Source organism: Protopterus annectens, chromosome 13.part0, assembly GCF_019279795.1.
Source record: "Protopterus annectens isolate FY-2018-M chromosome 13.part0, PAN1.0, whole genome shotgun sequence".
NCBI classification, from domain to species: domain Eukaryota; kingdom Metazoa; phylum Chordata; order Ceratodontiformes; family Protopteridae; genus Protopterus; species Protopterus annectens.
The window spans coordinates 233,842,034-233,867,168 of NC_056747.1; the positions used below are offsets into that span (position 1 = coordinate 233,842,034).

Here is a 25,135-nt window from a genome sequence, read left to right on the forward strand (position 1 = left end):
GGACGACTGCTGAATCCTACACAAATGCAATTTTATAAGCACTTGAGTGCATGAATCATGCTATCCCTAACCGAACCAAGATGTTATCCTCCAAAAAAAGGAAGCCAATCTGGTGGTCCCCTGCCATAAACAAACTCTGCAACAGAAGAAAGATACTGTTGCAAAAAGAGTAAAATCCCATGACTGGAAGAACTCCCTGGTCAGCCTCAATAAGACAGAGATCAGTCATAAAATCCTCCAAAGCTAGTTATGAAAACAAAATTGCCACTGATTTTATAGACTGCCACAAAGCATTCTGTAGCTATGTCAAGAATCTCAATGGCACCACTCAGATCTTCCCTGAGTTACAGCATAATGGCACTAAATATACAGAACCAAGTGATATTACCAACATCCTGGCAGATATGTTCATTGCTAACTTTACCCCCCCCCCCCCTCAGGATTTCCTGATTACTGTGGCGATGTGCTTATCAAAGGAGAGACTACTGTCCACCTGTGTCCCAAGGTCTCTTATGACACTTTCGGTGTTAAGTATACTACTGCCTGTGTTGTATTTCATGGGTACAGCGTTTTTACCAGAGGGGATGATAGTGCACTTTTTGGCATTGAGCTTGAGGCCATGGCTTTGACACCAGGCTTCTGTCTCAATGAGGCCCTTTTGTAGGATGCCCACATCATTAGGAATTTCGATTATGGCTCCTAGTTTGCAGTCATCTGCGAACTTCATTAGCCAAAGACCTTCTGTGTTGGCCTGTACTTCAGATAAGTAGATACCAAACAGAAGGACCCAGGACTGAACTCTGTGGTGCTCCACTTGTCACTGGTCTGAAGTCGGATTTGGAGTCTGCTACTTTCACACTGTGGGTTCTGTCCGTGAGCCAGTTGGCAACCCATCTTGTGACATAGGGATTTATACCTAGTTTAGTGAGTTTATCTTTAATTCCAGAGTGGGGGAATGGTGTTGAAAGCCTTGGCAAGATCTAGATAGGCTGTGTGAACCACCTTAACCTCGTCTACGGCTTTGGTGACTGCTTCAAAGAAGTCTGTCAGGTTTAGGAGACATGATTTGCCTTTTACAAACCTGAACTGGGTGGGGTCCAGAGTTTGGAGAGTACCAATGTCTTTGTTTTTAAGTTCCATGATACGTTCCATGGCCTTGCAGACCAGGCTCGTCAGGTTAATGGGGCGGTAGTTCCCGGGGTCTGTGGTGGCTCCCCCCTTGTGGAGTGGGATAACAGTCGCTGTGTGCCATTCAGCGGGCATAAAGCCTGAGGTGAGGCTATGATTGAACATGGTACTTAGGTGGGGTGCCAGTTAGTTCTGTAGTTCATGTAGAACGCAGCCTGGGATGTTGTCTGGTCCCATGGATGCTGTGTTCTTGGCTTTGGAGAGTGTGTTTTTTACCTGTGCAGCCGTGATTACAGGAACTTTGCATTCTTCCGGTATAGAGATGGGCCCTTTAGGGGGTGGGGGGGGGGGTAAAGTTAGCACTGAACCTATCTGCCAGGGTGTTGGCAATATCAGTTGGGTCTGTATATTTAGTGCCATTGTGCTGTAACTCAGAGCAGATCTGAGTGTTGCCATTGTGATTCTTGACATAGCTATAGAATGCTTTGTGGCTGTCTTTAGAATCAGTGGCGATTTTGTTTTCGTAACTAGCCTTTGATTATTTTATCAGGGATCACAGCTTTTTACTGAGACTGACCAAGGATTTTACTCTTTTGCAAAAGTTTCTTCCTTCTGTTGTACTGTTTTTTATGGCAGGAGACCACCAAATTGGCTTCCTTTTTTTGGAGGATAGTGTCTTGGTTCTGTTTGGGATAGCACTATCCATGCACTCATGTGAGAGGTTATAAAATGCAATTGTGCCGGATTCAGTAGTGGTAACTGTATTGTCCATCTGCATGGGTGTCATGAAGTTCGCCACTTCCGTCTCAAGAAGCATGAACTTGGCTTTGGAGAAATTTTTTACTGTGGTTTCCTTAATGGGGGGGAGGGGGCAGGATGTGGCTATCTAGGATGATTGGTTTATGGTCTGATCGGACCAATGAGGCATTGACTTCAGGTGTGGAACACCAGTCACTCATTTTGGTAATGACTAGATGTAGGATATTGTTACCCTTGGTGGGGGTATGGATAAGTTGATCCAGAGCATTGGTGTTTATGAATTCCAGAAAGCGTTGAGCGAAGGAGTTGAGACATGTTAAATAGTCTATACTATAGAACTGTAAAAAGGGGAAGAATTTAAGTATGGCATGGAGTGACTGTAAATAAAGCATTTGATAGTGTCCTACATTCATGGATAAAAGAGTGCTTAAAAATGTATGATGCACTGTACACTGATTGACTACGTTACAGTGACCATGAAACAGTGACAGACCACTTTGCAATTAAGCCATGATAAAGGACTGATTATCCCGGTGATAAAAATTCAAAGGGAGGTATTTCAGGGTGACTCTCACCATTGCTATTCTGCCCTGCCATTAACCCATTAAGCTGTTTACTTAGCTTACACCATGGCTATAATTTGGCTCCTAAAAAAACAACAAAATGTAAAGACTTCTCATCTTCTCTTTGTCATTGATTTAAAATGGTATAGCTCATCATATGAAGAACTTAAAGTACTGCTGCAGGTTGTCACCGCTTTTTCAGATGATACAAGAATGTCATTTGGTCTTGATAAGTGTGTAAAAGCAACCTTTAAAGCAGGGAAAACTGCAGCACCAGGAAAACATCAGTTCAGGACAAGAATGTGATATAAAAGATCTTGAGCAAGAGGGAGTGCATAAGTATTTGGGAACTGATGAAAGATCAACAGTAAAACATGAACAAATGCAAATAAAACTTAGCAAGGAATACTTTAGAAGACTTTAATTCTGAAAACAGTGTTGACATCTAGGACCAAAATCTAAGCTATAAACCACTTTGCTCTTCCTGTCTTAACTTACAGTTTTGTAGTGCTTGACTGGCTCCAAAACTTATTGGGTAGGAAAGCAAAAAGGATGCTTTATGCTCACCAAATGATTTGTAAAAATCAGTGTATACCAGGATTATATATTCCCCGTTCCGAAGGATGGATGGGTCTCCTTGAAATTGATTATATGTGTAGATCTGCAACTGTGGGATTCCACACATATCTGCGGAACTCACAAGACCCAAGTGTAGTGAACGTTCTGAAACATGAGGAGAATAAGATGATTTCTCTGCTTAATTTAGCAGAAGGATATCGGCAGGAATGGCATTCAAACCAGAAGTAGATGAAAAAAATCAGGCAGCAACTGAATGTGCCAAAAAAACAAAAGAAAGAATATAAGGTGAAGGACCAGGTGAGAAGGCAAGAAATGTGGAAAAAGCATAAATATAGTTGCAAGTGTAGAAAACTTCTGGAAGAACCTCATGTTGATCAGGAACAAACGCAGAGACGGTTAAGAAGAGGCGAATTCAAACCAAGAGATGAAAGGTTAATATTGTCAGCCCAAGACAGTAGACTTGCGTAGACTTGGTTTACAAATTCCATTGAACATGTGGGAGAAACAGGCAAATGTAGGTTTTTTAAAACCGATTTGGAAACAGTTGCACACCTTGTTGTTTGTTGCGACATACTAATGGCAGAAGGACTGTATACTGAAAGGTATAATAATGCGGCAAGATTGTTGCACTGGGGATTGTGCAAACATGGTATTGAAGTGGCTGAAAAATACTGGAAACATGAGCCACAAAGCATCATAGAAAATAAAGTTTATATCACATGGGATCACCCATTACCAACAGTTCAAATGATAAATGCTAGAAAAACGGATATAGTGGTCCAAGAAAAGAAGACAAGAGTAACATTGATCATTGAAATCATCACACCCAGTGACTACAGTGTCTTGCGTACAGAGAGTAAAGTATCAGGATCTGCAGGCAGAAACAAGAGCAATATGGAAGAAAGATAACCAGACAGTTCTAATAGTAGTGGGCGCAACGGGTCTTATAAAAAAAGAATCTACAATCGTATTTAGATACATTACCAATCCATGTAACTCCATACGAATTGCAGGAGGAGTCATTACTGGGCACCTTGTGTGTGCTACGAAGAGCAGTTTTGGCTAACATCAAAGATTGAAACAATACTAATTTCATGAACTTTAATTGTACTTTGAATTAGGAATAGGGTCCATTCCCGTCATGGTATTAGAAACTCAAAAGATATGTAAAAATTAGAGTGGAGGTTCCTTTGATCCTTTCTTGTGTGAACTGTGCCATGCTGTCCTAGCATATTCTTCTGTTAAAATTCACTTGTCAGCAACTTTTGCTTGTTTCTCCTGGGAGCCCACCATTGGCCTCTCGTTAACAGTTCTTAAAGACATCCTACGTGTCAGGCCACCAAGAAAACCTATTACTCCTTCTTGGGATCTTAATTTTGTTCATAAAAGCCAACTCTGGCTCCTTTCAATCCTGCTTCTTCATTGCAACATTGCACTGGAAGATTGTTTTGTTGGTGGCCTTATTTTTGGCCAAGAGTTTTTGAACTGCAGTCTCTGATGATAGGTCATCCTTTTTGATTTTTCAGAGGCAGGGCGTCTATGTACTAATCTTCCTTTTATAACTAAGATGGTTGATGAGTTGTCGCTCAGTCTACCCAACTCACCTCCTTTTTTCTTTCTCCACTATCTCCTAGTGAGAGGGAACTCCACAACATGGTTTCTAAAGAAGTGTAAATTACAAATTCTTCAGAGTAAACTACTTTTGTAGTGTTAGTATTCTTTAGGGTCCGTCTCTTAAACTGGATTTTGTAAGTTACAGCAAACAGAGTAAATATTAAGTTTGTAACATTTTGTAAACAATTTGCAAATATCTAAGCAATCACTCAGTTTACACACTTATTGCCAGCTGAATTCCAGCTGACAGCTTTCATATGAGGCTAAGCAGTTCCATCTGCACTACACGGTTTTGAGATGTATTTAGAAAAATATGACATAACAATTTAGGTGTGTGTTGCTTAACATCTGGGATAGATTCTGTGTAATAGAACATTAGGTGACTAAAACGTTATGCAAACATCATACAGTGCACTGCTTAACGTTGTTCTGGACAAACTGACAGCGTGCATGTCCCTGTAGTGCAGTTCAGATGTTGTGTAGAGGGGCATTAAGTGACTCATACCTGTATAAATAAATAAATGAACAAACATTAATATTTCTTTGCCTGCATTAAACTGAGGTCACGTATCAATGCTCTTGCATTTGACGTTATGTAAGCTCTTGAGATGAAATCCTTTAATACTTTGCATGTGGTATGGTTTTGGAGTTATTGCAAATATGAACAAGCAGTGTTTGACACCTAGAGGTGCAAGTAGGATGTAAATGCAGAACACCTGGAAGTGTCACTCAGCTGTAATGTGTTACTACTAGGACAATGGGCTTGCAAATTTCTAAGCAAACCATCTCTGAATTTCTAAGGCAGTTTCTTTTTGTCTTCATGGCAAGCTAAAGCAGTAGCCTCTTCTGGGCGGTTTCTTCAAGGTTCTTTATATGAGATGCATTCTTGAAGTGGCTACTTGGTCCTCTGTGCTAATCTTCCACATGTAATGAATATTGCAGCAGTGATAAGCAAGGACAATGATATAGTTGTGTAAAATGTTACCATAGCAGTAGATATACTTTTCATTGTAAGTAGGACATTGTTGTTAGGTAAGATCTTGTACAACTGTACTGTCTTGCACAGCTATGTTTTATTTCAGGGAGTAGTACACCAGTTCCTGCAGATCAGAGGGGCAAAAGATTTTATTCAAGGATTTTTCTGGTGCCAGTTAGAAGTGGCTTGGAGAGAGTTGTTAGTCTCCTTTCTCAGCATTTTGTAAAGGTTCCAAACTTGGAAATGTTGCCCCTTCAGACCCTGCTACTTTTTTTTTTTTTTTTTATTACTAGCTTCCATGGTAAAGGTGGATTTAAAAGGTGCTTAACGTCTCACTACCATCGACATTCACTTCATATTTTTAGGTTTTTCTGCATCTGGCTTGCATAATTTGTCTTCCTGTTTATCTGTAGCTTCAAGACGGTTAGTGTCTGGCTCCAGCAGTCAGATTTTTTTTTTTCTTTATGGATGATTGCTTTATTTGCAGGCTTTCCAGTTGTGAAGAGTCATTGAGAAGTTCTCAGTCTTCTACTCAGTCTGGATTTTCCAGTGAAGTAACAGAAATCTTCTGTCATCCTGTGTCTCGTGTCTCAGAATTGTTTTCCAGGGGTGTTTTTAGATTCTCCCCTAAAAAGGGCCTTTCTTCTTATAGACCCAAGTAGAAATGTTCCAAAAGTTCTTTGAATTTCTCCACTTAAAATCAGTCATCTGCTAGGGGTTTTCTCCGTATTCTAGTGTATGTGGCTTCCATGATTCTTTTGTTCCCCTAGCCAGACTTTACATGAGAACAATAAAGTGGCACCTTAGGTTAGTCTGGACTTTGTACATTTATCCTTCATCTTTTCAAATTCCTAATTTGGGATTTGAAAAGGACATTCTGTCCTGGGTAGACCAGTTCTCTCAAAATCCAGGTCTCCCATTCACCTTTCCATCTCCTTTTCAACCTTTTAGAACAGATGATTCAGACTGGGTGTGTGGAGCAGTTTCAAAAGAGGCAAAACTGCAAGGTATGTTGACTAGATTGCCTGCTGGCCAGGTCTTTCATTCTCTGTTCTAATCCCAGCACCCCATGCCATATGTGAAGTATCAAAAGGGGTAAAAGTGCAAGCTCTGTAGGATCCTTGTAGCCGGCACTTAAATGTCAGTGGGATGTTGGCTGTCATCAATGCTTTGAGTCATCCTTTGTCCCAAGGACCGTTGTCACTGTACACAAAATAACAGTAATGCGGTGCATAAACAAGTGGATACACCATATCTTAATTCCTTTTGCAGACTGGCTGTGATGGCCTGGGAAGTAGTAGTTCAACTCATCCTAACTTTGTGGCTGCATAAGTTCTATCGGAGCAAAACCTTATTGCAGACAGTCAGCAGGACCATGATTGACCGCCTGCACACACTTCACCCTGGAGTCTTTTAAGATCTGATCCACCTGTAGGGAGCACCTAAGAGAAATTCTGCTCCAGAGCTCTGCATCACTGCAAAACTTGCCATCATCAGATAGTGCTGTGGAGATTGTAATTTATCTACGGTGCTAACCAGCCTCAAGTGTAAGGTAAAATATGGGAGTAGGCCGTATATCATATTTAAAACTAGTACATTTGTCAAGTTTCTGATCATTTATTTAAATACCAAATGGATTAGAAAAGTTTAATTTGCTATTGTATTTATTGTTTTGCAGTTAAAATCAAAATCGCAAGTTGACTTGAGGAAAAACAATTGCTCTAGTAAGAGCACACATCACAAAAATATGTACACTTCAGAATTTAGTATGCATATTGAAGTGCAGAATGTTGTTGCGGGAGATATGAGGTATGAATTGCACATTCTTTGGATCTGTCGTGTAATGTCTATTTCTTTTGTGTACATAGATAAATAAGAAAACTGGCAAGCCAATGATTAACTTGTATACAGATAAGGCAACAGGCAAATCGAAGGGAGAAGCAACCGTGTCTTTTGACGATCCTCCTTCTGCAAAGGCAGCCATTGACTGGTTTGATGGCAAGTTAATTTCTAATGATTTAAACAAATGACATTTTTTTAACAGTTGACTTTTTAATTTATTTTCTTCTCATTTGTGTTTACATGAATATATTAACCCAGAGAGGCATAAAATGTTGATCCTGTGTTTTGGCCATTCTCGGATTTTGATGAACCACTGATTTTATAAATTTTTTGTTTGTGATATAAGGATTGAAGGCTGAATGACAAAGTACTGATGCTGCTACGTAACAAGGACTGGCTTCTGAAATGTCTTAGCGCATTCCTTTTAAATATAGATGTTAAAAGTCAGAAACTAGTATGCTTTTGTGCCTCTTACTTTTTGCATAGATGTCTTGGAATTTGAATACTGTCCCACCCCCAGTAAAGTATTAAAGTTGCAGTCTTTAGAACAAGGAAGCACCATATGTACTTCATCTTTCCTTTGCCTAATCTCAAGTTTCAGCTTTGGGTATTGACAGTCATGTCACCTCGCTAGTTAAGTGCTTTTGTTACTGTGATGAGTAACTAAGGGATTCATTCTGGCTACAGTTGTGGCACTGGTCAGTTTGGAGGGCCTGCACAAACAAAATAGTGAAGGCTGTCCTAGGTCCGAAATATCAACTCAGCATTCACAGCCTGCCTGTTAAGATGTTTTGTTTTGAATTATTTACTTCTTAAAAGCTCCATTGAATGTGGCAAGTAGCTTAAAATTTTTAATCATTTATGTGAAGTTCCTACTTTGTGTTGTAGGATACAGACGAAGCAACAAATGTGTAAATGAAGACTTTTTGTCAAAAAGTCTTTTAATTTTCTGTGCTGTATTTGGTAACTAGTTGTTTTTTGGTTTGTTTAATTGTTGTGATAGAGCTGTTGAAATGCCACCCGCCCCCTGAGGTTACAGAATGTGCTTTAAATATGTTTTTATTTTGTTTAGTTTTTATTTTTGCAAGAGGACCAACTTAGTTCTGTTATGGTCCTTTATTCAGTTGCAGTAGAATTAATAGTAGCACAAACATTATATAGGTACAGATAAACATGATCCAGTGTGGAGATGTGCAGAGCGAGAACGCTGGATAATTAGAAATACAAAGATAAGTATAGATGTTAAGTTGTCTGTCTCGCCTTCATTCTTGCTGGTTGGGTTCCGACTCTTGCCATCTTCAAAAGCTCGAGAGCTACTTACTGGCTCGAGACCCTCCTATATCCCATAATGCCTGGCGCTAGATACCCAGATCTCATTTGCCGCTTCTGCTGCGAGGTTGCTTTTACTGGCTCAGGTCATATTTTTCAATTTTATTGTCATTGTATAAAAATATTTTATATTATAGTTGGTGTTTAAGGTAGTTAGTGTACTTTCAGTAGTTATAGTTAGCTATTTGTATTTAGTCTCCTTCCCTTGAAAACTCGTTTTCTTGTTAGAGAGTTTTCCCCTCCCCCCTCCCCGTTTCTATTTTTAAAGGTAGCCGTTTTTAGTTAGAGGCTAATCCTTGTTTCAGTCTTTTATGTAATAGTTTATTTGTTAGAAATTGTGGTAGATTAATAGGTCTAATTACCTTTTCTTAGATAATAGAGTGTGTGTGCTGTTAGGGTGTGGTAACTTGTGTTGTGTGTGTTTTTTTACTAGTTACCTATTTCCCTTTTGTTACTTGTTCTCTGTAAATTGATTTTTCCATTTACAGGTATGTCCAAAGATACGAAAGTATCTGGATTCAAAAAGTGTGACTCATGCTGTCAGAAGATGTCACTGACAGATGGTCACACTTCTTGTGTATACTGTTTGGGCGCCCTACATCTGCAGGACTCTTGTTCGGTATGTCATGCCTTTAGTCCAAGAGTCCTGCAGGAGCGTAGGAATAAGCTAATCCTTAGGGGTTTGCTCAAACTTGAAGGGTCACCGGCTAAGGTTCAGTCAGTGAAACCTTCTAAACCAACGAAGCCGCCAGCTCCCAGTTCAGAGCAGTCGGGTGTGGCTTCTGCTTCGGCTCCGACTGGAATCAAAGTACCTATCTCCCACTCGGCCCCGACTCTGGTGTCGGAACCATCAGGGAGTCGTAAACGCTCTAGGTCTCCATCCCTAGAGTCGATACACTCTGCTCCAGGGTCGCCTCTGTTACAGCCGCAGCGAAGTCACCGATCCCACTCTTCTCGGTCTTCTAGACTATCTGACCATGATTTGGAGAGAGTGGTGAACAGGCTCCTAAAATCGCAGGCCCTGGCTAAAATGTTATCCAGCCTTCCCTTATCAGGGTTCGGCTCCGCTTGTCTCTGCAGTAGTTCCTCCTTCGACTCATCTCTCGAGTTCGGAGCCGGAGCTGCTGGGGCTCAGATCGTGGAACCGTCAGAGCCGATACCTACCCTTTTGGTTCCGTCGTCGGCTCCGATCTCATCCATGGTGCCATCCTTGGAGGGATCTGGGCGCCGAGACTCCCTCGTCTGTTCCGAGGGGGCGAGTGGCATCGGACCCTTGTCCGACCCCGTTCTCTGTCGGAGCTTTGGCGCAGGTGAGTTTGGCTCCTACATCAGCCTCGGAGCAGTCTCTCTCTGTGCCGGGAAGGATCCCGGTCTCGCCGGAGCCTTCTCCGGTATCAGGAGGGGGCGCCTTCGAGGTCATGAGGAGTGTGTTGGCCTCAGAGTCAGCCCCACGATCAGCCTCATCGGCTCCTCCCCCCCATGGTTCCTGCGTCTGCCCCTCCTCCAGACCCCAAGCGTGGGGAACAAGTGCTCCAGGACACCCCATTGGGTGTATCTTCCTCTTCCGAGGCCTTCCCCGATCATTCAGTGGAGCCCCCCCGAAAGAGGAAATGCAAGAAGAAGCATGTTGACTTCCCTGAGTCTGTCACTTCAGATACCGACTTGGAGGATTCGGAAGGGCCCGAGATCCCCCTCTGAGGACATCTCTTTCTCAGACATCCTTGAGATACTTAGGCAGAGGGGAAACTGGACTACCCTTAACCCTTCCGAGGATGAGTCGGTATTCCTGGACACGTTTGGTTCCCGACCCTCGAACTCCTGTGTGTCTCTGCCTTTCGATCCACTGATGTCTGTGGTGGCTCGGAAGGCGTGGTCAGCCCCAGACACAGTGGAACCAACCCCCTGAAGACCCACAAAATTTATTACTGCACCACAAGGCAAGCAATTTCTGACTAAGGGTGTTCCCGTTGATGCCGTGGTGGTAGCAGCGGCCACAAAAAAGGAGTTGGCTGAAACTTCTTCGTCTGTTTATCTCCCAAATAAGGAATCTAGGACGATGGACGGATATGGGAAGTGGATGTTTGCATCAGCGACCTTCTCCATGAGGTCGCTGAGCTACTTCTGCCACTTTACCCGCCTCATTAAAGAGCTAGGAGATGCCCTTCAAGATCCCTCAACTGCGGGAGTCCAGGCTAAGGTTGCCTCCTAGCTGGCGACTCTTAATTCGGTAGTAAACTCCTCCATGCGCTCGTCTCTTACGCAGCCAATGGTGCGAGTAGGGCCGCAGGTACAGGCATGGCCTTGAGGAGGCATGCCTGGATGCGGTTATGTAACTTTGCGGAACCCTTCAGGGCGTATTTCACAAACACCCCCTTTGATGGTTCTGCTCTTTTTGGACCACAGGTGAAGGATACCCTTACCAGGTGTGAGCAGGAAGGCAAGACTCTCTCTGCTGTGGGAGTCTGTTTTTCCACTCCTTCAAGACCGTATCCCAAGGGTCAGAAGAGTGGGAAGATGTGGTTCCGGAAACCCCAGGGAGCCGTGCCTGACACACGTGGAGAGTTCCCCTCCAGGGGCAGAGGAGGGAACAATAGACGCCACCCTCGGGGCAGAGGGGGTCCACAAAATCAGGGCCAAAGAGAATCTTTCTCTGACAAGCCCTTCCAGCATCCCTGAGGTGCTGCCCGGCTGTCCACCTTCGGAGGCAGTCAGTGGAAGATTATCGCTGTACCCAAAAGCCTAACAAAAGTATAACACAAGACAAATGGGTACTGTCTATCATATCTGAATGCTACAAAATCCCTTTCTTTTGCACTCCCTACGTTCCCAACAAATCCCTTCCAGATGTTCCACCCAATCTAAGGGTTCAAGCAGTTCAAGAAATTTCAAAACTGCTAAGAAAAAGCCATCCAGCCAGTCCCGGCAGACCAGCAAGGATCCAGAATTTGCTCTAGGTTCTTTTTGGTACCAAAAAAGACAGGGGACTGGAGACCCATTCTGGATCTCAGCAGACTAAACAGGTCTGTTCAAAGAACGAAGTTCCAGATGGTCACGCTACAGTCCATTTTACCCTTTCTAGGTCAGGACAATTGGATGTGCTCCATAATTCTTCAGGACGCGTACTACCATGTCAGAATGGACAGATGCTCCAGAAGATTCCTCCGCTTCCTGCTGGGAGCCAGTTATCAGTTCAGAGCTCTGCCCTTTGGTCTCACCACAGCCCCCAGGGTGTTCAAATGTTTGGCAGTAGTTACCGCTCACCTGAGACGGCAAGGATTCCAGGTGTTTCCATATTTAGACGACTGACTCCTTACTGCAACCACCAGGCATCACCTGCTGCGAGCCAGAGACTACACCATCCAAACTTGCTCCAAACTAGGCATCACAATAAATTTCGAAAAGTCTGCATTGTCGCCTTGTCAATCTATTAAATTTTTAGGCGCAAACTTAAATACAAAGGACATGTCAGCGAGACTTCCATTAGACAGAGTGCTAGACATTCGCTGACATGTCCATGTCTTAAGATGCAAAAAAATTCAGGCCAGATTCGTCCTAAAGACCTTGGGTCTCATGGCAGCGGCTATCATACTAGTCCCCCTCGCCAGTTTTCATATGAGGATTCTTCAGTGAATGCTGTTCACCCAATGGTCTTTCCAGCAACTTCCAATGTCTCACAAAATAATGATCACACAGACATGCAAAAACCAACTTGCTTGGTGGATGGTTTCCCCATCAGTACCACAGGGCAGACCATTTGCTCTTCCTCCTCCAGCGGCTATGGTGACCACGGATGCCTCCCTGATCGGGTGGGGGGGGGGTTATTTTCAGGGCAGAACAGTCCAAGGCACCTGGCAGCCTCACGAGTACCATCTGCATATCAATGTCTTGGAGATGAGGGCAGTGCTTTTGACGTTGCAAACTCTTCACAACTCTCTTCCTACCGGGACCATTGCAATTCAAACCGACAATATGTCGATAGTGTGGTACATCAACAAGCAGGGCGGAACCAGGTCCTACCCCCCTATGTCGAGAAGAACTCAGACTCTGGCAGTGGGCGATCTCTTCCCAGCAGTTTCTGATAGCAGCGCACATCCCTGGGAAGTCCAACGTTATAGTGGACGGGCTGAGCAGAGCAATTCTCATGCCTTGCGAGTGGTCTCTCAATCAGACAGTGGTGGACCAAATCTTATGCAAATGGGGTCAGCCTTGCTGCAACCTTTTTGCCACCCGCTTCAACAGCAAGTGCAACAATTTCTTCTCTCTCCTCCCTCTTCCCGGACACTCCCCCAGAGACACTCTAGTTCACAATTGGCCTCAGGGACTTCTTTATGCATTCCCTCCGTTCTCCCTGATTCCCAAATTGATATAGAAAGCTACCTCATTGGTATGCAAGATGATCCTCATTGCCCCTTACTGGCCTCGACAAATTTGGTTCCCGTTCCTGCATCATTACCTTCTGGAGCAGCCCTGGACCCAGTTCCAGACCTCCTGATCCATCAATCGGGCGGGCTGCACCAATCCCTTCAATCCCTCCAGCTCACTGCTTGGTTGCTCCACTTCCGACCTTAGCCAGGCTTCCGAACATCTCCCACTCGGTACGTGAAATCATCTTATCACACAAGTCTACCACTAGAAAGACTTATGCTAGTAAGTGGAAACGTTTCTCTTTCTGGGCAGAGGCTAGGAATATAGATCCCTTTTCAACCCCTGTGCACCATATTTTAGATTTTTTAGCGGAACTTTTTTGTGCTGGATCTTCTGCCACGATTAGAGCTCAGTTAGCTGCAATTTCAAATTTTCATGCAGGTCTATCGGATACTAGTATTATGTCCCATAAGCTTTGTAAAGCTTTTCTCAAAGGGAATACTTTACTCAGGCCCCCAGTGAGAGATCCCCCACCTCCGTGGGATCTAAATATGATTTTAGCTTCTCTGATACTGCCCCCCTGTGAAACTGGCAGCTTCTTGTTCCTTGAAGTTTCTTTCTTGGAAAACCCTTTTTCTGGTTGCAAATTACTTCAGCCAGAAGAGTTTTTGAGCTTCAGGTTCTTTGTGTTCGCCCTCCTTATCTAGTTTTCCACAATGACAGAGTGTCTCTTAGGACTAATCCTTCTTTCCAAAAGTTTCTTCTGACAATAATTTGAATCAGTCTATTGATCTGCCTGTGTTTTTTCCGAATTATTCCAACAAGGTGGAATACAAATTGCATCAGTTGGATGTTCAGACAGTTACGCTTTTACTTGCATAGAACTAAGCAAATAAGAAAATCAGACCAGCTGTTCCTGTCCTATGCTGAGGGTAAACAAGGTCTATCTGTGTCGAAAGTAACCTCATCTAGGTGGTTGACATCTATCATTACATTTATACATCAGCTAAGGAATAAAGAGCTTCCTGCTAAACCGAAAGGCCACTCCACGAGAGCTCTAGCTACTTCAGTGGCTTTTCAGACAAGATTGCCAATGGAAACTATTTGTGCGGCAGATACATGGGTCAATCCTCATACCTTTATTTCACATTATAAGCTAGACGTGGCCTCCAGGAGCAGAGCTGATTTTGGTTCCACTGTTCTGAAGAGTCTGTTCCGATGAGCCACCCAGGATTGAGGTGCTAGGGACGCTGTCCCAGCCAGCAAGAATGAAGGCGAGATAGACCACTTAACATTAAGAAGTTATGTACCTACCATAACATTCCATGTTAGTTGTCTTCTTCTCGCCTTCTTTCTTGCATCCCAACCTCCATCCCCCTATCCTAGTAGACCGAGAAGAGTTCCTTATGTTTTTCTCACTGGCTGAGTCTTCTCTGGCTATTCCTTCTGACTAGAAGTCTCTCCAGTAGGATTTATGCAATCTAGGACAGGATTCCTGTATTATTATTATTATTATTATGTCTGCAGTTAGACTTGCCAAACGAGATCTGGGTAACTAGTGCCAGGCATCATGGGATATAGGGGGGCCTCGAGCCAGTAAGTAGCTCTCGAGCTTTAGAAGATGGGCGAGTCAGCTCCAAACCCAACCAGCAAGAAAGAAGGCGAGAAGAAAACTAACATGTAACGTTATGGTAGGTACATAACTTTTTATTATGTAAAATCTTGCCATAACCGTAGATGTCCTTCTCTTCGCTGTTGCAGCATTCTTTACATTGGGGATCCCCTGCCAAGGGCAGACTGATGGTCTGGCCAGTGTACTAAAGACTTTAGGTTACTTTAAGGTACACCATACTTCACATTTATGTTCTTTGCGTAGCGTAGGGCATAAAGGTGATGTCTGGATGTGCTATCCTCAGAACTGAGAGCCCCAGTAGGAACGCCAATCCAAGGAAGAGAGAGGTAATCATTACATCCAGAAGAGAAATGTACTAGAGGGAGGAGGGGAGGGAGTGAATGGTGCAACATTGAAGAGGACATATATCACTATGGTAAGATTTTGCACAGCTTTCATATGTCAAGAGCCCTCTCGGAAGCCATGAAGGATAGCCCTAGCAAAAGCAGCTGTAGCTCTGGAGATTCCATCCAACTTGTAGTGCTTGGTAAATGTGTGCAGAGACGTCCAGGTAGCTGCCTCAAGAATAGTCAGTATCCAAACCCTTGGGGCCCCCCAGAAGAAGCCACAGCCCTAGTAGAATGAGGTTTAACAGAGTAAGGAAGGCTCTTACCATGAAAAGAATAACAAAGAAATACAGTGGATATAAAAAGTGTACACATCCATGTAAAATGACAGTTTTTTGTGATTTAAAAAATGAGACCGCAATAAATCATTTCAAAGCTTTTCCCACCTTTAATGTGACCTATAACCTGTACAGTTCAATTGAAAAAAAAAATCTGTTGGGGAAATAAATGTAAAATAAAAGTGTACAATAAGCTGGTTCCATAAGTGTGCACACCCTTAAACTAATACTTTGTTGAAGCACCTTTTGATTTAATTACAGCTTTCAGTCTTCTTTGGTAAGAGTCTATCTGCATGGCACATCTTGACTTGGCAATATTTGCCCACTCTTCCTTGCAGAAGCGCTTCAAATCTGTCAGATTACAAGGACATCTCGTGCACAGCCCTCTTCAGGTCACCCCTCAATTTCTGTTGGATTTAGGTCTGGGCTGTGGCTTGGCCATTCCAAAACTTTCATTTTCTTCTGGTGAAGCCATTCTTTTGTTGATTTGGATGTATGCTTGGGGTCATTGTCGTGTTGAAAGGTGAAGTTCCTCTTCATCTTCAGTTTTCTAGCAGATGCCTGAAGGTTTTGGGCCAAAAGTTTATTTGGAACTGCTTATAATTCCCTCCACCTTGACTGAAGCCCTAGTTCCAGCTGAAGAGCAACCCCAACGCATGATACTGCCACGGTCATTCTTCACCGTGGGGATGGTATTCTTTTGGTGATGCGAAGTGTTGTTTTTGCGCCAAGCATACCTTTTGGAATTGTGGCCAGAAAGTTCAACCTTGGTCTCATCAGACCATAACACATTTTCCCACATGCTTTAGGGAGACTTGATGTATTGTTTTGCCAATTTAGCCGGGCCTGGATGTTTGTCTGTGTAAGAAAAGGCTTCCGTCTTGCAGCCCTACCCCATACATATGGAGAATATGGGAGATTGTTGTCACATGTAGTACACAACGGGTACTTGCCAGAAATTCTTGCAGCTTTTTCTGACCTGCTGTAGACCGCCTCTTGGCAGCCTCTCTGACCAGTTTTCATCTTGTCTTATAAATTTTGGAGGGACGTCCAGTTCTTTGCAACATCACTGTTGTCCCATATTTTCTCCACTTTTTGATGACTGTCTTTACTGTGTTTCATGGTATATCCAGTGCTGTGGACATTTTTTTGTACCCTTCTGAGTGATGCCTTTCAACAATGAGATCCCTTTGATGCTTTGTAAGCTCTCTTCGAACCATGGCTTTTGCTGTTGCAGGCAACTGAGTAAATGTCAGGAAAATCCTACTGTGACAGCTGAACTTTATTTGGGGTTAATCAGTCTCTCTAACTGATGGCAGGTGTGTACCCAAGAAGACTGAATGTTGTAATTAAATCAAAAGGTGCTTCAACAAAGTAGTAGTTTAAGGGTGTGCACACTTGTGCAACCAGTTTATTGTATATTTTTTATTTTTTATATTTATTCCTCTAACAGATTTTTGTTTTTCAATTGAATTGTACAGGTTATAGGTCACATTAAAGGTGGGAAAAGTTTTGAAATTATTTATTGTGGTCTCTCTTTTTTATATCATAAAAAACTGGCGTTTTAACAGAGGTATGTACACTTTTTATATCCACTGTAGCGTTTGAGATCCAAGAAGAAATAGTTTGCTTGGATACAGCTAATCCTAAGGACCTAGAATGAAAGGAAACAAGGAGCTGATCAGATTTCCTAATAGTCTGTCTTATCCAAATAAAATCGGAGTGGTCTATGCACATCCATCGTGTGCAGCACCTTTTCACTGGCAGATTGCAGAGAAGATAAAAAGTGGGCAGATTAATAGACTGATTAAGGGACAGCTCATTCACCACCCTGGGCATAAAAGGATTAGTACACAAGGACACCCTGTACTTATGAAAAAAAGGAGGACACGCCATAAGGGCTTGAAGCTCAGACACCCATGAAGCTGCAGGCTCGAAAGAAGCACAGGTTTGCTTTTCCTAAACAAAAGCAAAATCCCAGGGGGGAGGAGGAACAGACTTCCTGGGAGGCCTTATATGAAGGACACATTTTGGGAAGTGTTTAGCCTGAAATCTAGAAGGTAAAGGAGGAGATGAAGACAGACAGAGATAGCTGATAAATGGGCCTTAACAGAGGAATAAGCCAGCCCACCATTGAGGAATTCACACAGATAAGAAAGAACCAAAGAAATATCCACAGAAAATGGATCCAGGTTTTGAGAAAAACACAAAACCCTTTTCCATTTGGTTAAGTAAGATTTCCTACTGTTGGGTTTCCTGGCCTCCTGCAGGACCCTAAGCACATCCTCAGGATTTTGATTCCACAGAGACATTTGTTTCTATCAACCACAGTGTCATTTGAAGAGTGGACAGGTGGGGATAGAGGAGATCCATTGTCCTTTGAAAGTCCATCCTGTGAGGTAACTTGTGGTGATTGCCCCTGGCTAAATGGAGAAAAAGAGGGAGCCAGTGCTGTATTCTCCAAACAGGAGTCACCAAAAAGATTTTGGGAGCATCTTGTTGAAATTTGAACAGAACTTTTGGAATAAGGGGAAGGGGAGGAAACACACAAAGAAATATCCCCTTCCAAGAAGGTAGGGTGCCCACCTTGCAAACCAGAGGGCCTGGGACTCTGACAAAATTGTTCAGGGGGGAGACAAGTAGATCTATTTGAGGAGTACCCCACTGGTGGACAGTTTCCAGAAACACATCCGTATGAAGCATCCATTCATGGGATTGAGTTAAGGACCCACTCAGAGTGTCTGCCACAGTGTTTTGTCCTAAGGAAATGTAAACTGCTTGAAGAGTCACTTGATACTGGACAGCAAGATCCCACAGCAGGAGTGTCAACCAGCAAAGAAGGTAAGGTATTGTTTCCCCCATTTGTTCACATACCACATCACTGTGGTATTATCTGTAAATACTTTGAAAGCCTGAAGCCGCTTCCTATCCCACATCTGAAGAGTCTGTGAACAGCTCCTGATAGAGAAGAGAGGAATGAAAAGGGATCCCTGGGTTTAGAGACAACTGCTGGATCCACCAGTGAGGTTCCTTCTTGAGACAAGGTAGAAGAGAAACTACAGATGTTAGGGGATGCATATGTTGAAGCCAAACTGACTTCAGGAACTTCTGAAACTTTCTTTTGGAGTTTGGCCAGAGGGAGGATAGGGATGGTGGAGGCCATGAATCCCAGAGCTGTCACTCCCTGGCTGTAATAGACTCTAGAGGAAGAAGAGTTTGAAAGAAGGAAATAAGTGTCAAGGCCTTGGAAGGAGGCAGGGATGTCAGCATAGGCACCGTTTGAATCTTGCACCCCAGAAAAACATGGCCCTGAAAAGGAGTCAGAAAAGACTTTGAAGTTTATTGTGAAACCCAGGCTTTGCAGAAGGAAAATGGCAAAATGAAGATTTTGCATCAGGATTTCTGGAGAGGATGCCTGAAACAGGAGGTTTTCCATGTAAGGAAATCCTCTGACTCCTGGCAGTAAGCAATCAGAGGAGCAAGGCTTTTCGTGAATAGCAACAGATGCACATAAAAAGTTCTGTAAAGGGGATGGATCTGAATACACTGCTGTTGATATTTTGAATTTTTTATTTCCTTCTGCTTATTTAGAAAAAAAGTGTATTATTATTCTGTGTGTCCTACTGATTTACATGCTGTGAATTCATTATCTAGCTACCTGTTGGATAAAGTAGTGTATTTTTCACACCTTGAGGCCTCCTAGGATGTATGGTAGTTGGGGGCTCTGACCGTGTGGTGATGAATAAAGACATGGATAACATCAGGTAGAGTTATGTACTTACCATAACTTGTCATCTGTGTTATCCTATGTCTTCATTCATCACATTTCCCACTCGCCATCCTTTACCTGGTTTGATCGTGGAGGAAGTTAGGGTGGTTTTCTCTCCACCTTGGTAGGAGTAGCTCAGGAGTATGGTGGCAAACTGTATCTGGGAATTAGAGGGTAGCAGGGCATTATGAGAGTGGGAGGAGCCACAGCCTTGGATCCATCTGTTTAACATTTTCAGCTTGGGCTCTCCCTGCCCAACTCCTAGGCAGATTACCTAAGCAAGACCATCTCAAACAACCACGAATGGATGCTTCACAGAGATATTTTCCTGAATCTGGTCCACAGGTGAGGTATACCTCAAATAGACCTGTTCTCCTCCTCCATAAAAAGGCAACTTCCTGGTTACTGCACCAGGACACCCGACCCCAAGCATTGGCAACAGATGCCTTCTCAGTGTCCTGGAAGAGAAATTTTCTGTATGCATTCCCCCCACCTTCCCCTTGATTCAGAAGGTGCTGCTGAAAATGCAGTAGGACTCACCAGAAATGTTGCTGGTGACTCCCTGCTGACCAAGACAGCACTGGCTCCCCCTTCTTCATATGTCCAAGGGCAGTCACCACAAGTTTACCCCCCCCTCCCCAGTGGACCTTCTCACACAGCACAAGGGGACTCAGATGCCCCCACAGTAGCAGTCCCTGCACCTCACCCTTTGGCTTATAGGATTCTGATCCCCTTCAGACAGCTAGCTGTACAATGAGGACGGTGCTCAGTGTCCTGCAGAAGGCCAAGAAACCCAACACAAGAAAATCCTATCTCTGGAAGTGGAAAAAAGTTTTCTGTTTGGTGTCACAAAAGACAGTTGGACCTGCTGGAATGCGACATTCCTCTTATCCTGTCTGTGTGAACTAATGCAGACACAGCTGGCCTACTCATCTTTAAAACCACATTTGTCTGCAATTTCTGCCTGTCTACCTCTGGATCCACCCCTTTGCATCTAGACTTACCACTAAACGTTTCCTCAAAGGGGTACTACACTTGAGACCACCCAAGAAACTGTCACTGCCTCCCTGGGACCTTAACTATGTATTAGAAAAACTCACTATAGCCCCCTTTGATCCAGCAGACGAAGCTCCCATAAAATTTTGCACTTGAAAAACTGTTTTATTGGTAGCTCTGACCTTAGCCAGAAGGGTGTCAGAGCTGCAAGCTTTTAGGGCTACACCACCATTTTTAGTCTTCCACCTGGACAGGTTGACACTCAAGACTAACCCGTCATTCACACCCAAAGTAGTGAGTGACCTATCCTTGAACCAGGCCATTCACCTGCCTACCTTTTTCCCCAACCTGCATAGGGATAGTGAGAAAGTACTTCATTCCCTAGACATCCACAGATAACTTGGGTTTTACCTACCTAAGCCTATGGGGATTTCAGACCAACTGTTTGTCTCCTTCCACCCCAGAGCTCTAAAGAAAGCTGTGACCAAACAGACCATTAAGGCATGGATCTCCAGGGCCATTTCTTTCTTCTACTCACACCATGGGAAGACCTTGCAGGGCAATGTCAAAGCCCACTCCACCAGAGCAATGGTCTCTTCTGGAACCTTCTTTAAGGGGCTAGACACCAGCACCATACTTGAGGCAGATATTTGGTCCTCTGTGCACACCTTCACCAAACACTACAAACTGGACTGTATCTCCAGAACTAGGGCGGGGTGTGCCATGGCTATCCTTAATGGATTCCTGGAAACTTTGTCTAGGTCACTACCCAATCCTCAGTGAGCTTTGGCACTCAGCCACATGTAGAATACTGCAACACTGGAGTAAGACATAAGAAAGTTGTGTAAAATCTTACCATAACCATAGATGTCCTTCACTTCCATGTTGCAGTACTCCCCCCCCCCCCCCCCACACCTGTCAGATTGCACTTGCTCTCCTGGGGGACACTGGACAGGCTTTGCCCTTATAAGACTGGATCCAAATGTGGCTTTTTATGTTCTGAGGACTGGTGCGTGCTGACATCACTTTTATGGCCCATATTCCTGCTGCCACGTCAGACATCCGATGCACCTAGAGGGACTGAAAATCTTTAGAATCCTGGCCGAACTGGAGAGGAAGAAGGGTAAACTAGATGTAGAATACGGCAACATGGAAGAGAAGGACATCTATGGTTATGGTAAGATACTTTCCTTTATGGCAATTCTTTTTTAGTTTTTCTCTCTCTAGCTGTAAAAAGGATCTGAGGGACTTTAGGCATAGTGCATTATAGGTAAGAAGGCACTCTAGTTTGTTCGTGGCTACAAGTTGGTGTAACGGTGTAACGACTGATTCGGATCCAAACCCATCAGTTGAATAAAAATGGACAGTACAGATTCATAGGTTCATACTAGGCTATCTGCCCTAGGGCATTTATAAGCCTAGTCAGAGTGTGTTTGGCTTTCGCCACCCATTTTAAATGAATTTTGCTGTGCCCTTTTTCGAGGTTAGTATACTGTGCCTCTGTCTAACAGTGACACAGAAGTGATACCCGGGGTAAACCTACAATCTCCCATACTCTCATCAAGATTCCTCTTGAAGAGAGTCAATGAGGGACTGTGCCTAACCTGGACTGGGATTTTCTTCCAGAGTGAAGTGAGCCTCTGGGTTATGAATCTGTCCCTCCAGCATGTCCTGTTTATTTCAGTGCTGAGGTTCAAGTCTCTCGAACGCGTAGCTCGATGGGATTTGGATGGAACGTTATGTTAAGTATATAACTTCTTTTTATTGGAATACTGCAGCAAAGGTCCGTGGAAGGACATTACTGTTTTAACAAGTTCTTGCGTAACTGTATTTTTACTGAAATGTGGTTTTGCTAGGAAATGTGTTTAATGGGGGTTGGGGTGGCTGCTATCATCTTTCTAATGGAGTCTAGGTATAAATGCTTATGTAAACGTTTTCTGAGAATTTTTCTTGACAAGATTTTTATTCAGGTTGTGGCTACTGAAGACTGGTTACTGTGCGTTTCTGGGGAGTTATTAGTGGTTTACTTATCTCAGATCCTCTTGATGTTATACATCACTGTTGAAGTATTCCATGTCGAAGGGATTTCCCATCCAGGGCATCACAACACTGCCAGTATGCAAAAGTCTAAAGATTGTGTATGCACCATACTTTCACATCTGTGCTTTCTACATGGAATGTAGGGCATAAAAGGGAAGTACGGATGCAACTGCCCAGAATTTCTTTGCCACCAGTTTGAACAGCATTTTCGGCAGTTAGTCTGAACTCCTTGTTACTGTCCTTAATATTTAGCACTCCAGATATGTGCCCCATAGGAGCTGTTTTTACTTGGTCTTGTATTTTAGTTTGCTACCTAGAGTTCATCACCCAAGAAGAGAAAATGTCTGTGTGGGAGGCAGATTCCCCATAAGGATAGTCACAAAGTGTTTTTTGTTTGGGTGTTTCCCATAACCATTTCTCTTGCAGTGTCTGCCTAAGGAGCTCATAAGTTGGTCTTCCTTGGCCATTTATCTTGAAAACCAGCATCTTAAACAGCCCAGGGTAACTTGGCAGAATTTAATCCTTGTCGAGTCTTGCCAAGAGTAGAAACCTCCTGGTGTTAGGGCTGATGTCCTTTCTGAAAAAAGACAAAAACTGAAGCATGTTTCTGCCCAGCCTAAGAATCCTCAAAGGGAATGGCAAGAGTTTACTCTAGGCTTGTTTTCTGCCTTAATGGCTCTAAAGCCACTTCAAGGGGTTTCAGTACCCTCTCCTCCTTGGACCTCTGCCCCTTCTAAATGGCTAAGGGAACTGGATTCCTCAGATGAGGATTCAGTGCCTGAGGGGTATTTGTCCCTATCATTTAGATGCCTTCACCTTTGGCTTGTGGTTCTGATGGAAGAGTCTTTTAGCCCTGAGTCTCCTTTCGAGGAATTGTGCTTTGAGGGGACAATTGTTAAGATGATGGAACACTTGGGATTCTTAAGTATCTAATATTCAGAGAAGATATTACGAGTTATTTCAGGTGGGTAATCTTAAACCATCGGCAGTTCCTCCTTTGTTGGCTATCTTGTTAGATACTTTTCTTGCTGCTTCCACATCTCCTGATTCTCAGCCTCCTGCTATGAAACCCATTGGGTTCTGTAAGGATCCTGGGGATTCAGATTTTATTTAAATGTCCTTCTGCTAATCCTGATGAGGTGTTGATCCTTTCTGACAAACCTAAACTTTTGCCTTCTAATAAAGATAGCAGAGCAATAGAGAGGACTGGTAAGAAAGTTTACACTGCTTCTTTGGCCATTATTGCTATTAATTACCAGACCCACGAGACCCAGGTATGCTGTGACCTCGATTGCTAATGCTTGTCAAGTTATCTCTGACCTCCCTGATTCTGAAGGCAAATCCTCTGCCGTATCTTTTTTAGGTTCTGCCTCTCAAGTGTCTTGCCACTCTGTCAAATGCATCTGTGATGATGCTGATGCTTCTTCTAAGGCTATGGCTTTTGGGTCTGTTATGAGGCATTATTCTTGGCTTTGTCTCCAGCCTCTGCCTGAGGACATAAAGGCCAAGTTGTTGGATGCTCCTTTGGATAATAAACATTTTTGTGGGTCTGCTGCTGCTGATGTTTAAGTTACTTCATGAGAAGGACAAAGTCTTGCAGGACCTTGAATATATTCTTCTCTCTCCTATCCCTTAATTCCAGAGGAATCAATCCTTTTAGATCTGCTTTTGTTTGCAGATAATCCCACCAAGCCTCCAAGGGCAGGAAGCGTGGGCGACAGGCCACCTCTGCTAAGGCTTCTCAGATTTCTATGGCCCAGAAACTTCCTTTATCTGATAAGCCTGCATCTCTGACAATTCATCCACCCCCTTCTTTTAGACCAGGCTCCTTTTGTCCCTTTGGCACTCCCTTTGTCTTCCAAACTAGTGTCCCATCACTTCAGATTCCTGGGTTCTTTTTCATCCATCAGGGTTACTTCATGGTATGGAAATCTGTCTCCTTTTTCAGGGATTCTCCCACCTCCTTTTGAGCAACTTCCTGATTTCCTGGAGGTTCTAGGGTCCCTGGTGAACCAAGAAACTATTCAACCTGTCCCACCTTACAAGTGGAAAAGGGTTTTTATTTCAGGATGTTCCTGGTTCCTCAAATGGAGGGCACTTGGAGACCTATTTTGGATTCTTCCTGGCTCATTACCTTTCTCAAGGTCACTTCCCTTTGGATGCTTACTCTTCAAACTCTTGTTTCTTTCTTTTTTTATTACCTCCGGCTTTTCTGGTGTCCTTGGATTTGAACGATGCTTATCTTCATATCCCTATTCACATTCTCTTTTCTGGAGGTTTTTACATTTCTCTTTGTCTGTCTCTTACTTTCAGTTCTCTGCTTTGCCCTTTGGCCTCTCTACTGCCCAAGGGTATTCACAGAATGCCCAACTCCTGTGATTGCTTTCTACAGGCTCCAAAGTTTTCAAATTTTTCCTTATCTAGTGACTGCCATGCCAGCCACGGAAATTCTTTGGACCCCGGGATTTATGGCTTCTATCACAGTGCTTCCTCTTTTCAGACCACGTATGCGGTAACTTCAGTGGTACCTCAAGTCATTTTGGCTACAGGATTTCAGTGTACCTTCTTTCCCTGTCTTAAGAAGGAATTAGAGTGGTGGATTCAACAGGTCAGCCTCCCATCTCTTCTCAGGGTCTGTTCTCCAGTGCCTCAGACATTGGGTGTGGGGCTTCTCTTGGTCACGTGAAAGTTCAGGGTATCTGGCCTCCCAATCAGAAGTCAGACCATATGAGTATCGGAGAGAAGAGAGCTCTGATTCTGGCCCTTCAGGCTTTTCACCCCATGTTCTATCCAGGCCCCTTGAAGGTGTACACACACCACACTATAGTAATGTGGTATGTCAATGAGCAGGGACCACAAAATATCTACTCTGCAAAAT

At 43.6% G+C, this 25,135-nt stretch overlaps 1 protein-coding gene across 1 annotated transcript in view; it reads left to right on the plus strand.

The window, feature by feature from the left end:
• LOC122787881 (RNA-binding protein FUS-like) overlaps positions 1 to 25,135 on the plus strand; it is a 921,130-nt gene that overhangs the window by 807,379 nt on the left and 88,616 nt on the right. The window contains exon 11 of the mRNA XM_044054799.1: positions 7,488 to 7,617. Within this exon, the coding sequence (XP_043910734.1) occupies positions 7,488 to 7,617 (130 nt within the window). The remainder of the gene's footprint in view (positions 1 to 7,487; positions 7,618 to 25,135) is intronic.